Raw genomic sequence first — 14,096 nt, forward strand, 5'->3', positions numbered from 1 at the left:
CGGTACTGCACATGCCAAAACTGTCACTCGCGCTCGTATAAATTACCCGTGTGGCTATGTATGTATCCCAGCAACGGGCTCGCTGTGTAACTTTTTCTCGTAGAGAAGGGGGAAAGTCAATTGGCACGCGCCAAGCTAAGACATACGCGTGTCGTCGGTCTTGGGTTTTACCACCGTTTCTGAGTTGGTGAGCCCGGCGTCATCTTGTTTCAGCTTGGCGAACGCCTCAATTGACTTTATTTCGACGATCTTAATTTACTTTTTTTTGGTGAGTATATATTGTGTCGACGCGTCTTATCGCTGTGAGAGGCCTCATCATGTTAATGTTGGCGCCTGTTTGCAGTTGGGTGCTTCTATCGCGGAGTTAAAATGTGATGTTGTTCCCCGCCACGGCGTCAACTTCGCGGCGCTTCTCTGACGTATCGCAGCATTTGGGGGTTGGGTGACTTCGATGTGCAGGAACATTGTTCATCGTGGTGAGGTCCAGCACAGGCTTTTAGAATTGTGTGTGCAAGGCTACTAGATGATCTGCTCCCGACGGTTGGGTGCGCATCAATTGTGGAAACGGCCAGAATGGTCTGCGGATACAAAGTGGGCAACATTGAGCTTGCCTTTCTGGCATCCTCACATATCACAAGCTTGACATCTTCCGGGCGGTTGTGTGCTGGGAGATGAGGCGACGCATTTGAGTTCTGTTGTTTTACGGATACAATGGAAAGCCTAAATTTTGAGCGGGAGGCTTCCGGCGCCTTCAATTTTCCGGTGTCGCGCCGAATGATCGATTCGCCAGAGTCGACAAAGGTCAATAGAACTTGTTAACAAGCGCGGTGTTATAGAATGAAGGTATTAATTGGCCGTAGATAAATACCGTTGCTTCGCTGTGAAGTACACCATCAGCGCGTTCGGTACATGCGACACGGTCATAATTGGGAATACCAAATTGAGTCTATATGTAACTGAAAGCCAGAATCTCTTAAGGTAATATAAACTGATTGTCACGTACTTGATATAATATATGTACGTGACTGAGAAGCTTCTTGTCATTGAATAATCGTACAACAAGGCATCACCCAACGGGCAATAAATATAAATGTGCCATCTGCAGGGTAACCGGGCTTTTGGACAGCTAAGCTCAAGTTGGTGTACCCAGGCGGTGGGCCCTAAAGTTGACCAGAGGCAATTTAATGGGATGCTATTGATGGTTATTGGTCGGAAATATTACAGAGAATTTATTCGATGCATGTTTTCTATTTAGGCATTGCTGTAACACTGTCTGTGAATGAGAAGCGTTGGTTTGATGTTGTGTCTGCACATCAAACGACTAAACTTTGGCACGACAAACATATCGGTTACTAGGTACAGAGGTTTGATCCGATAATTCGCGGCTCGCTGTTGTCATTTACCTGTTGCACTATCTAAAATGTTATACTCCGTACTGGCTGTTATTATTGCGGATGCTCATGTGGTGCAGTGATGATTGCGTGACAAGGTGCCGAACCGTCCGGCCGAAAGCCCGACGGTACTCGGCCGACGAAGCGATGGATGTCACACTTTCACGTCGGGAATAATTGGCCAATGATTGACAAACGGCGTTGATGTGCTTATGTATTGTAACCCCAAGCCTTTCCTTACTTCAAGTATGTACAAGCAATTATTATACGTCAATCCCCAATCCCTCAATCCATCTCAATTTAGTGTCGCTCGCTTATTTGGGGAGAGAAGCAGGAGCATAAGACTGATCAGGCTTAACAATCTTAGCACCAGCAAGCTGCTTGTCGGTATAAGCAGGCCAGATGATCTGACGCTTCGACTTGGACACGACAGACAGTGTAGTGAAGCCATTGTCAGCGCCGAACTGGTCGCTCCATCCAGAGGTGATGGTGAAGTCGCCGCAGGTGCTAGGACCGGCGCTGCGCTTCTTGCTGGCGCCGGGGCCCTTGACGTCGTAGCGGCACTCGTAGGGCTTGCCGTTGCCAGTGTCGATGCCGAACTTCCAGTTGCAGATGGAGTCGTCGGAGCGGCAGTAGCGCTTGGCGTCGCGGATGGTCCACTGGGGGGTTGCGGCCATCATGTTGACGGACTCAGCGGCGGGTGCGGCTGTGACGCCGGTGGCGGCGAGGAGGGTGAAGACGGCGGCGGAGAACTTCATTTTGAATGTGTTTGTAGTGGTTTGTTTGGAGTTGAAGTGGTTTGTGTGAAGAGGAGTGTGTGGTGATGAGATGGGATGAGATGAGATGAGAAGGGAGAAGGATGAGGGCTGTTTATATAGATGTTTCTACACTGCTGGTCTAAACTTATGACATAGAGAGCCTCCATCTATTCTAAGCCCAGTCCCACAAGCTATACTGATCCGTGCTATAGCTCACCGCGAGCTCCAGCTTCAACTTCCCTTGCAGTAGAGACCTCGTGCGTTGAGCAACACGAGGTGATCGACAGGCCGAAGCTGGATCTCGTATTCCCAAAGCCGCATCCACCGACATCAGCCGATGAACCGCACCGCACCGCAGCGGGAGGCGTAGAAACTATGCATAAGCATAAAGCGGCACAGAAGAAGCATAAAACGGTAGTATTATTCTTTAATTGCTACCTCGTGATTCACTGTATTTGGACATACTTGAAGCAGAAGCTCTCGTATTGAGAGGTGCTTCGTTGTGAGGTATCGCCAGGTCGGGTGCCATCCCCGCAAAAAGGACCAAAATAGCACAACCAACCTGATCAGATAATTCTTCCGTTAGGTACATACAGTATTCCCGATCTTTCCGTCTTGTTCTACGTCAGAAACTGTGGAGATGGCCCATGATCTATCGCTCGATGCAGCATCTCGTATTACTCGAATCTCACGTTACCTTCAGTCATGTTCCTTACTGCAAATGCCCAACGTTAGTAAGGAGTCCTTTCACCGCATTGAGAAAGATCGAGACCGTTTTTTCTACGCTACGATGCGGGAGCAGCCCTTCTGGGCTGACTGCTACAGCGGGGTTAGCGGCATTCGACGCGCTAGAACCCGTGCTATATTCTATTCTTAGGGGTCTGGTTTTCCCCGTGCATCCAGTATCTCAACAATTCTCATTCCATCCATCCATCTTCAATAGGTACCTACATCCGAATCACTTCACTTCACTGCACATATCCAACGTCATAATCGATCATCTTCTAGAAAATCTCCGCCTAATGTGGAGAAACTAATCGCACCATCATTTCCCCTCTCGTGTAGCTGATTACAGGGTCGATCATCCGCCCCCTCTCGTATACTCAGGCCTGCAGTTCAAATCTCACTGTGCATTCTGATATGCGCATTGAGAAGCACTCTTTCCTGCAGGGATTTTCCCATCGTGTTCAAGAGTATACCGATTTTGGTGGATCTGCATCAGCGCTGACATCAAACCCTCGCAGCAGAGCGAATCATCATCGCGAAAGGAACACGTGACATATCCTGCATGCAAAGCTGAGCATCATTGTGAGAGGAACTTCCTGATGGTCCGGATCTTTTCCTCTTTTTCGCATTTCTACTACGGTACTTTGTCTTTCATAACTACATGTCCGTCGTCAAATCACAAGACGTCATAAATCCCCCAGCCCTTTTGTTTTCTTGACTAGTTTAGCTTGCTTAACCCTTCTGGCCACCTGTGGGGACCTTGAACAGGACAGCTCGGCCGTCGGGTCCTTGGCCAAGAGCCTTGTCCACACGGTAGTATCCCTTGCGCTCCAGCTGGATAAAGTCGTTCTCCTTGAGACCAGCGATGCTAGCATCGACCAGCGCATCGACCTTCCAGGCGGTGGTCTCGGCCAGGTAGTCGTCAAGGTTGTCATCCTTCTCTAGCGTGTCCTTGGTGATGAGGTAGCCAAAGTCCCAGAGCTCAGCCTTGACAAGGTTTTCGGGGTCGGCCGCTAACCAGTGGACCTTCTTGCTCGTGGTCTTGAAGTCACCGGCGAGATGCAGCTCGAGGTTGAGGTCCTTAATGGGTGAGGCGGACTTGTCAAGGCCGCGGACAATGGCGTTACCCCAGCTCATCAAGGTAATCTCCTCGTTGTCGGCGAATTCAGCAACATCGGCTTGGTCGAGGAGAAGCTTGGGTCCGAACGTAACCTGCTTGGTACCAACGTCGGGGTTCTTGACATGCTTGGGTCTGTCCTCCTTGTATGACTTCTCGGGACCGCCAGTCACGGTGACAGTGACGGCGTCCTTCTCCTCAATGGCCATGTATCGGGGCACAACAGGGTCGAGCATTCGCTTGTTGATGGCCCAGATAGTTGTCCAGTCCATGGTGACGATATTTCGGCTAGGTCCCTGCTTCAACATGAACTCACGGAGAGCGGGAACGGTCAGACCGCGACGGAGGATACCGCGGACGGTAGGCAGGCGAGGATCATCCCAGCCGCTGACACGGCCGGTGTCGACAACCTTGGTGAGCTTTCGCTTGGAAAGGAATGTTCGGATAAAGTTGATACGGGCAAACTCCCAGAGGTTGACCTTGCGGAGCTTGAGGTTGTCAATGAACCAGTGGTATTGCTCGTTACGGTCGGCATACTCGGTTGTTCGGAGCGCGTGGGTGACACCCTCGAGACTGTCGACGACGGGGCAGGCGAAATCGTAGGTAGGGTAGATGTTCCAGTCCCAGCCGGTTCGGTGGTGAGGAGCGGGCTCGGCGCCCTTCCAGTTGGGGAATCGGTAGATGACGGGGTCTCGCATGGAGCCATTGCTTGAGTCGAAGGCAATGCGAGCGCGAATGCAGTGTTTTCGGCCGAGGTCGGTACCGTTCTTCATCTCTCTGAACATGGCCAAACTCTCCTCAGCAGGACGGTCACGTCGCTTGCTGGCAAGACGGTTCTTGCGGTCATCCTTCTGGATCTCGGGGTCGGTGTCATCGGCGTATGCGTTGCCGTCGAGGATCATCTTCTCGGCAATCTCGTAGAGCTCCTTGAAGTAGTCGCTGGTGTGAGTGACGGAGACGTACTTAATATCCATCAACTCGAGGTCGTGGAGAATAGAGTCCTCGAACTCCTGCTTCTCCTTGGAGGGGTTTGTATCGTCGAATCGGACGAGGAGCTTGCCATTGCCATCGGGGGCAGTCTTGGCGAAGTAATCGTTGAGGAGAGCGGCCTTTGCGTGACCAATGTGAAGATAACCACTTGCAAAATGTCAGTAAAGTCGCGCGATGCGTGTTTCGGTGAAGAACATACCTGGGCTCAGGAGGGAAACGGGTCACGACACCGTTCTCAGTGTTCTGAAGGCCAATGTTGTAGTTGGCACCTCCAACGCGCTTCTCCTTGCCAGAGTTGAGCTTCTCCTTCAGCTCAGGGTGAGAATCCTCGATGAACTTGAACCATCGGGTGATGTTGGCGTAGGCGCCCTTTCGGACGAGGCCAATGGCGACCTTGTTGGTGCGCAGAGCAGTCCAGACCTTCTCGTCAGCCTCGCTCAGGGTGTAGCCTCCAAGGTAGGTTCGGAGAGTGAGGTGCTTGTCAAGATCGGCGGCCAAGGGACCGAGAGTCTTGAAGTCGGCTGTGGCGAGCACTGGAGCCGCGCTCTCAGCGTCGAAGCTCATGATGGCGGGGTTGGAGGAGAGGAAGTTTGTCGGTAGAGGGTTCGCTATAACGATCGTGGTGTAGCTTGGTCTCGTTCGTATGCGTCTGTAGGACTCGTTTTCGATCTCGTCTTCGTCTATGCAAGAACGGAGTGGGAAGCGTCTGGTAGAAGTAGGTCTCGTTGCCCCAATTTGAGCCCGAGATTTTGGAGGGGTCAAAGATTTTGGCGGGGTGATTCTGATGACTCAGGATCTTGGTAAAAGCACGTGACCGTATCGTGTGACAGGACGGTCAACAGTCCACGCATGCTACCATTGACTCTTGACCGAGTTTCTGTAAAGGACGAATACTTCATGCATGTAATTGTTTGTGTATATTCCAAAGTACTATTTCATCTCGCTCAATCGCACCGATCTCAGGGGCAATTCGCTCACTCCGTTCCCATCGTCTTACTGTCACCCCACCAATAGCGAAGCCGGAGGAGCTTGGAGCATTGCGAGAACAGCATTCCCATCCGCGAGGATTATCTCGAGAATTTTTGCTGATGAGCCACACCGAAAACGGAGAGAATCCGTATATCGGTCAATGGTCACCTTATTTTGATGACGATTGCATGAATAAGATCTTGGATATCCCGGCGTGGCAACCCCAGACCAGGCCGGAAGCTTACCCGCCGGCTCAGAGCCGGCTTCTAGACCACGACACTCCGGGAATAACTACCGGGTGTACAGGCCTTGTAAATGGAACAACGCGTCACCCCGAATCTGTAATTGTATTTCGTCAATTGACTCCTCTAACTATTATCCCATAACTCTGCTGAAGAGGTTGGGAGCAAGTCATCATATCCTGTCATCCAAATGAAACCATGGATGAGCCAAGATATCTTTTGCAGACACTCGCTGCGCAGGCTCGTAAACAAAAATTTTGCTTATCAAATCATATAACAAGTCAGCCTCGTGCGTAGGTATTTTCGGCAGTGACTCAATGATCTTATCAACTTTGTCAGAGTATGCTCCAAGGTAGACATTGTCGATTCTGATCGCGGCAGGTTTCCAAAATTTGTTGCTGTAACATTCCAGATATGGCTTGTTCTCATCCCTCACTCTTTGTGGCGCAGTTGATGATGACTGAAGCTCCTCGAGATTCTCTGGTTGATCCCAGATCTCGCCGATCCACTGCTTCAACGATCTTGTGTTTTCGAGCATTTCGCCCAGGGGCTCGCCATTGATTGTGTCCATCGTTGGGAGGCCATCATCGTCGAATAGCGGCTCTCCCCATGATGCCGGTATACGGCCAAGGTACTCGCTGACCCATCCAAGCAGGTTTGCTGGACTATCGACGTTGGGAATTGAGAAAGGAGATGAGCCTGACCTGATCTGTAGGATAGAACAGCCCAAAGCCCACACATCACTTACAGTGCTGGCCAGGTTTCCAACTGCTACCTCAGGCGCCAGAAAGCCTGGAGGTGTCCCAAGTGTGTTCCTCGGGGGAGCAGTGGTCAAAAATGCTTGATCACAATCGATTAAGCAGATGTCATCAAGTATGAGGTCTTCTGCTGAGGCGAAGTCGAGGTTGCCAACAATATACCGAGGCGCCTCTGCACCAGTAGGTTCACCAGATATCGTTCTCAATCCATCTCGTTGAGGCTCACCAAAAAGCCGGTATATCCCTTGATCATCAAGATGATCAAGATTGCGGATGCGAAAGACGATATTGCTCGGGGTAAAATCTATAGAAAATCAGGGACGTGAAAGAAGAAAGCAGAAACGCGGCGTACCTCCGTGACAAAGACCTTGAGAATGAAGATCCTGCGATAGCTTTTGTAGCTTGGGAAGACACGCGACGCGCCAGCCAGGGATGAATCCTGCTCTGTAGGTATTGGGACATGGTGTTGCAAGAAGGACCACAAGGTGGTAGGACTAGACATAGATGGCGGCCATTGGGCCCTTCGATGTGAAAGAAGCGCTTATAGGTAATGAATCTCTCGTCATTCATGCTGGAAATGATTTTATGGTACATGACTGCTTTAACTTCCATCATAGAGGAGTCTGAAGCTGCCACAATCTTGATGGCCACCCAGATAGACTCCAAGGAGTCGTAAGCTAGCCATACGACGGAGAAACCGCCATGGCCAAGCTTATGGACAACCCGGTACCGACCGCTATCAACGTGATCGCCGATATGAACTGGGTGGAAGCCACCTTTTCGATACAATCCAGGCTCTTCCGTGTCGCTAATCTGGACCGTCTCAAACCGACAGGACTCATTAGAGCCGATTGATGCATCGCTAGTACTTTGACTAGAGGAGGGAGACATGTTAAGCGCACTTCTTGACTATGAGGTTCAGAAAGGATTAGAAAGATGGCGGTTGACGAAGCGAGTGGAAGATGGGGCCTCAAGATCGTTGGTTGAGCAATTGAATCAGGCAACACCCTGTCACGTGCGAGGTGTCAAGTTTGGTAGGACAAAGAGCCCAACTTTGAGAGTCAGATGCCTGTAATGGCAAACATTGATAGCTTGCGCGTAATAAACTTGCCGAATTACTGATGAAACTTATACGGCAATGACTCCTTTTCTCTTTTGTTACATAACCTGTCGAAGCACTTGATAATACGAGAAACAACCTAACTACAGAAAAGATCGATAGGCCCGTTTGTCTCTATTGACCAAACATAAAATGCTTCCTGTTCGAGCAAAAGTGCCAGCTATAGATCAACCGTCCCGATAAGTCCTGTCGATTTAAGGGCACTAGTAGCTGTGGCAGTCTATTTAAACTTCTTATTCATCGTTGGTAAGAAACATTAAACAAGGGAAAGACTGCTTTTAACGCGCCGACCTTTTTGGAGATAAAAGCTCTTATTCTCAGGTCAGTATTTCTCGCAAACAATATAGACAATTTCAAACTGTTTGTTTATAAAACTCGTCTTATAGTGTTTAAGTTTAAAGCTATATGCATCAAGAATTAAGTCAGACTTACAGCCCCATATATCAGTAATGCAGATATAATTTACTTATTAATAAAGAAATGATATCTTAATCGTTAGGCTTTAAGATAAAGAAGTTAATAAAGTAAGGATTTTATATATCATAAAAGGGAGATACTTTAGATACTATATATCTATAATAACTAACCCGAGCTATTAGAGTTAGGAGTGGAATCAATAGTTCTAGTTCTATCTTAGGTTATGTTTTTCTCTATATTAAAATAACCAATATAATACGTACCTAATAGAAGTGGGAGTTAGTGTGGAGTGACATGGCGGCCAGCCCTGACTATCAGTCCGTGTTATCAAGTAGGCACAATACAGTACCTGGCAACAGTGCCACTCGCCCGCTGTTGTTTTTGCTTGATTATCGCACGCGAATTTATTTGTCGTCCGCATGATCAAGGCCGCGAAAGTCCAAACGAACCCGCGTTGGGCCACGGCTTGTGGACAGGAACATCCTTACCTTACGTATCATATTATTGCTCGGTATCGTTGCCCTTATCGTTACCGCTACCGCTACCGCTACCGCTACCGTTAGCGCTGCCGTGGCCGTTGCAAAGCTTGTTTTGCGTTTGACCAAAAAGAAAATCTCCATTATGAACAAGATGGAGCCGCCGCCGCCCTTATTTCATACTTTGCGAACGTCGACATCATCAAAGTCCCTTTGGCTATCTCCATCACGTCTATGGCTCACGTTTATTATTCTCGCTGGACTCGCATGCATATTGATCATGCCGATTGAAAAGTCTGGCAGTAATGGCCCTGCTTTGACCTAGATTTCCTGCTCATAATGTTCTCACAGCCGCAGCAATGTCATGACGTTTTGGCCTTCATCTGTTACCGTCCTTCCTTGGAATTGCTGTCATCCATTTGTGAGCTTTGGCGACAATACATCGAGCCCGGGTCAACTGACGTGCCATGCCTCCTTCGTCATTAGTGATCTCAATGTCATAGATGTTCTCTGAAGAAATCTCGGCGTCCTTCACACTGTCTCCTACCACCTTCACCCAGACAGCACAAAAAGGACCCCAGGCAGACCGTTGACCTTGATATAACCTAGCAACCTATTCTCTATTGAGGACGGCAGGGCGCAAGAGACTTACGACAAGGCAGCTGAGGCAGTTGAAATAGTCTTGGAGTCACGAGATGTAATGTAGACTTCCACCACGAGTGGAAGAGGTCTCCAAAGCCTTTCCAGAATACTCCAAGGAGTCGTCTATTGTCGCTTGGGGTCCATGGAAAGAGAGACCTACATTCAGATATGAGTAAGGCCAAGTTTGGCTCATCCAACTTATATCAATCCTATGTCCAAACTTCATTGGCAACTCAATAGCCACATGACTGAACAACACTTCTCAATCCTACAGTCCAAGCGTCAAGAGTTTCAAGCCTCTGTAAGCGTAAACTAGGCGACAATACCATTTCGACGATAGCATTCAAATTCGGGGAGCCGGATCGTCGCGATGAATACAGACCAGAGTGAGTTTTACCCAGCTGCCAGATGACGCTGATATTCCGATGCTTTATGCCAATATTCTGCGTCCTTCCTAAGTTCCAAGATTGAGAAACAAGGACGAATTTGACTGGGGACTAAGGCCAGACTTTCAGACACCTATGCTCACCAGCTCAAAATTATTTTCCCAGTGACTCAACTGCCAATCCTCTTATCCGTGAGCCAGAGTGAGGAGAGCTCTCGAGTTATTGCTTCACTCATTGGCTCTCCAGGGTAACTCTGGAACTATTCACCGATAGCTGTTCTCGGTGGAGGTTAACTCTACCAGGGATGAACATGTGCATCCTTGACACAACAGACCATTTACTGGAGGAACTTGGCACTTCCTAGCCTATGCTCACGGGCCGAACCCCATTCGATATGGACTGATCTCTATGGAGGACTGAAAACGGAACTGCAAAGATGATACTCTAAAGAATGACATTGAGGCACAACTTTGTCATTATTTATTAACACCCTTTCCACTCTAAGCCAGAAAACCAACGAGCCACCTCTGAGGACACGCTGTAGCTCGTGAATTCTACCTGAATCGGGAACTCAATAACTGATTAGGGTTTCGGCATGATATGATCTCCGCTTTTGTTGGTTATCTTGCAGTTTTCAGTGTTTGACTGAGGTAGAAGTTATCATTCATTTCGGGTAGCATTTAACTTCGCTATATTGAGCCCTTAGATCTATGATACCCGGAACCATACAGATCTGCACATGCTAAATCTTCATTTATTACGACCTCGTCGCCTATTACGCATCCCCAGCCCAAAAAGATGCCGCATCTGCTTCTTCAACTGGTTCAAAAAGGCTATGTGAGGGATAGCCTTAAAAGTCTGTCATGGCCCTCCGCCTGTTCTCGACAGCCCTTTTTGACACTCCGATATTGGGTGCAATCAACTCAAACGCATGAGGCACGCCGGGATAAACATGGAGCTCAACAGGAACGTTCTGCTCAAGCAGTCTCGCAGCATACGTGACGACCTCATCGCGGAATATGTCAAGATCCCCAGTATCAAGATAGGTCGGCGGTAGATTGGCCGTATTTGTTGCTCGAGCAGGAGCCGCGTATTGAGAAACTAGGGCGTCTGGTTTTCCTGCTTGACCTCCAAGAAGCCCCGTCCACCCTACCTTATTCTCTTCGAACGTCCAGGTAGCTAAAGGCTTCAGACCCTCATTCTCCACCAGATTGCGGTCGTCAAGCATCGGGTAGATCAGAATCTGCTTGGCTAGGGGAGGCTGTAGGTCTCGGTCACGGGCGATCAAACCCACGCCTGCAGCAACACCTCCACCTCCGCTATAGCCAAGGAGGGCAATTCTTGCCGGGTCCACGTTGAACTCATCTGCTCTGTTCTGCAGCCAAAGCAAGGCGGCGTAGCCATCTTGGGCAGGAATGGGGCCCTTGAATTCAGGAGCAAGTCGATAATTGACACTAAAGACGGGGATAGAAGTTTCCATGACCAGGGCTGACAATATCATTGCTCCCCCCTCGGCTGATCCCATTATCATGCCCCCTCCGTGGAAATGAAGAAGGGCTGACCCAGGGCTCGATTGGGAGTCTCTTTTTCTAAAGCTGACGACTGTAATAGTATGGCCGTCAGAAGTATCGATTAGGTGAGTGGCTTGCTCCACGTCTGGATGAACCACCTGTTTCGGGATAAAGGCTTGCATGGACGCTTCACGTCTTCTAGCAGAGCCCTCGATATCATCTAAAGATAAAGGCTCAAGCTTGAACATTTTTCCAAATGCATCGTGTACGGCTTCAAACTCAGGGTCGTATTTAAGGGTCATCTTCAGAATTCCGAGCGGCGTGGTTACTTAGAAATGCCAGGTTTTTATTAAGCAGTGAATTCCAGGTGCAATATTTTCCAACCCTCTGGGACACAGCGAGGATTAAATAGTTGAGAAAGGTTGCCGAGGTTCTTCGACTGTGAACCTAATATCATCAACGACCCGAACCGAACCGGTGTTAATCCTCACTCATACTTGCCAAATACCTAGCCAATGGCCTCTGGCATCAGTTTATATGGGTCTTTCGGAGCTATAACTGTTATTATTCGCGCTATCTGCAACAATGTACGTGTACAGCCTCTACGAATGTTATTTTATTAACATGCTGAAACAAGATGTGAGAGTTTAATTCTATTATTTCACTTTTATACCCCTTTCCTATGAGCATTTAATGAAGGAAATTATTATTTATAACTTCAAAAGTAAGAACTTATATTCCTCTTACTTAAGCTGGTTTCTTTTAACATCAGATTCTGGAACTATCCCGACATGGCATAGGCCAACGCATCGCCTAAACCCCGCAATCCCGGATTAAGATATCTATCCACCATTCGCCTTTCACATTCCCGTGATCCAACGACAACTGGCCGATGTTTGCGCAGTTTGAACTTTACTCAGGAGGTTGGGTTCATGCAGAGAATCGCGTGAAGCATCGCCGGTCCCCAGGCGGCTGCATCCCATGTAAGCTTGTCGTCCCATCATAGTGGCAAAATCACTGACTCTGCTCTCAGGCCGAAGTCGACGGAAGAAATGCGATGAATGCCGCCCAACTTGTGGTAGCTGTTCGAGCCGTAGAGTTTCATGTAGTTGGCGCAGTCATGGTGAGCGCCGCAACCAGAAGCTACTTGCCCGGGCTGGCGAGAGCAGTCTGAGTCCTCGGTTGGATGGGGACTCTAATGATGAGACCAGCACGCCAGAATCTCTCGGTGACGAATTAATCCTACGAAACGGAAGCCGCCTGTCGTCTCCGATACACATCAGCAACACAGGGGCCTTCAACGAATGCTTCCAAGGCTTGCCCTCATGCTCAATGACGGGCCTGCTCGAGGTCCTCGACCAGGCCACGTCGAGACTAGATCAAGGCCGAGAGTTTTCAATGCTAGCTCAGGGTTTTGAAGCCTTGGCTAATTCCCGCAGTATGCTGCATGCTTGGATCGCGTGTTCGGCTATCATTATTTCGCAGCTTCAGCCTAGCTGGCGTATACACGCCCTGCAGCAACACAGCGACGCCCTGAAGCAGCTTCGCCTGAGTACTCGGAGTGAGGAGAGTCTTACTCAGGACTCCAATATTGCGACTTTACTCTTACTGCATGTATTTGAGGTGAGCACACCACTTCCACCACTTCTACCAAAGCTGATCAATATATAGAGATTCGAAAACTCTACTACCGACTCTCTGACCTATCTATCGGTCACAGCACCTTTATGCCTAGCACTTGACCAACCGCCTCAAAACACCCACCAAGCTCTGATTCTAGAGACGTTGGTCTATCATGTCGCCATCAATAGTGTCTTTCGCCCAAGCTACCTACGCAATTACCATGATCTTTCCAAGATCATAACCCTATGGTCAAGATCACCCGTTCTAGAATCGGACGCCAACTTTCGGGGCTTCGTAAAAGCAGGACTATCTGCATGGCTGCCAATTGAGCTTTTCGATATCTTGTTCAAAGTCTCTCATCTTTTACATCATCGGCTCAGCGTGGCGCCAAATGATATGCAGGCCAGACTGCGAGAGCTGAGGAGCAGACTGAACGAGTGCCAAGTCGGATTGGGCCACATCAAAAAGGTAGCAACGGTCGCCGATCAGGAAGTCTCAAGTGCCAACCATAATGCTGAGAGTTTCCACATTAGGAGTATCTACTCACTGGCCATCGAACTACTAATCACCAAAATCGAGAACCCATGTCTACGTGCTGAAGACCCTTCAGTGGTAGGCCTTTGCGAAACAGCACTTCATCACCTCGCCAGGGTACGGTCTGACTTTACAAGCCTGCTTTGGGCGATCACTGTTCTCGGCACCGGTACGACAACGACCAAAAGTCAAGACCTCATCGTACTCCAGATTGAGGCGATGAATCACTTTGCCGGTGGCAGGGCAGTGAGATCTGTCGTGGAGTTTCTTTCGCGTGCATGGGGACCACGACATCTTGATGGTTTTGCGCCTGTTGCTGGAGTTTTGACAGAACAGAGCCCTGCAGTGGCTGATACAGAGGAGACTTTCTCGTTGGGGCTTGATATCCTGTTTGAAGAGTCTCTGCTCAAAACAGTGATTCTGTAGGGAAAGGGAG

The 14,096-nt window shown here is 49.0% G+C and overlaps 5 protein-coding genes across 5 annotated transcripts; 1 reads left to right on the forward strand and 4 right to left on the reverse strand.

The window, feature by feature from the left end:
- Nucleotides 1-1,705: 1,705 nt before the first annotated feature.
- FPRO_12758 (uncharacterized protein) lies at nt 1,706-2,149 on the reverse strand (the record flags this gene model as incomplete). Its single annotated transcript, XM_031223309.1, has 1 exon — nt 1,706-2,149. One exon carries the CDS (start codon nt 2,147-2,149, stop codon nt 1,706-1,708), a length of 444 nt encoding a protein of 147 aa, XP_031088681.1.
- Nucleotides 2,150-3,607: 1,458 nt separating this feature from the next.
- On the reverse strand, nt 3,608-5,546 carry FPRO_12759 (putative glutamate--tRNA ligase; the record flags this gene model as incomplete). The annotated part of the gene is made up of 2 exons (XM_031223310.1): nt 3,608-5,129; nt 5,182-5,546. 2 exons carry the CDS (start codon nt 5,544-5,546, stop codon nt 3,608-3,610), a joined length of 1,887 nt encoding a protein of 628 aa, XP_031088682.1.
- Nucleotides 5,547-6,365: 819 nt separating this feature from the next.
- On the reverse strand, nt 6,366-7,842 carry FPRO_12760 (uncharacterized protein; the record flags this gene model as incomplete). Its single annotated transcript, XM_031223311.1, has 2 exons — nt 6,366-7,242; nt 7,304-7,842. 2 exons carry the CDS (start codon nt 7,840-7,842, stop codon nt 6,366-6,368), a joined length of 1,416 nt encoding a protein of 471 aa, XP_031088683.1.
- Nucleotides 7,843-10,842: 3,000 nt separating this feature from the next.
- FPRO_12761 (uncharacterized protein) lies at nt 10,843-11,805 on the reverse strand (the record flags this gene model as incomplete). The annotated part of the gene is made up of 1 exon (XM_031223312.1): nt 10,843-11,805. One exon carries the CDS (start codon nt 11,803-11,805, stop codon nt 10,843-10,845), a length of 963 nt encoding a protein of 320 aa, XP_031088684.1.
- Nucleotides 11,806-12,395: 590 nt separating this feature from the next.
- Nucleotides 12,396-14,086, forward strand: FPRO_12762 (uncharacterized protein; the record flags this gene model as incomplete). The annotated part of the gene is made up of 3 exons (XM_031223313.1): nt 12,396-12,486; nt 12,537-13,126; nt 13,175-14,086. 3 exons carry the CDS (start codon nt 12,396-12,398, stop codon nt 14,084-14,086), a joined length of 1,593 nt encoding a protein of 530 aa, XP_031088685.1.
- Between the last annotated feature and the right edge of the window lie 10 nt (nt 14,087-14,096).

This window comes from Fusarium proliferatum, assembly GCF_900067095.1.
Source record: "Fusarium proliferatum ET1 genome assembly, contig: FPRO_scaffold013, whole genome shotgun sequence".
Taxonomy (NCBI): Eukaryota; Fungi; Ascomycota; class Sordariomycetes; order Hypocreales; family Nectriaceae; genus Fusarium; species Fusarium proliferatum.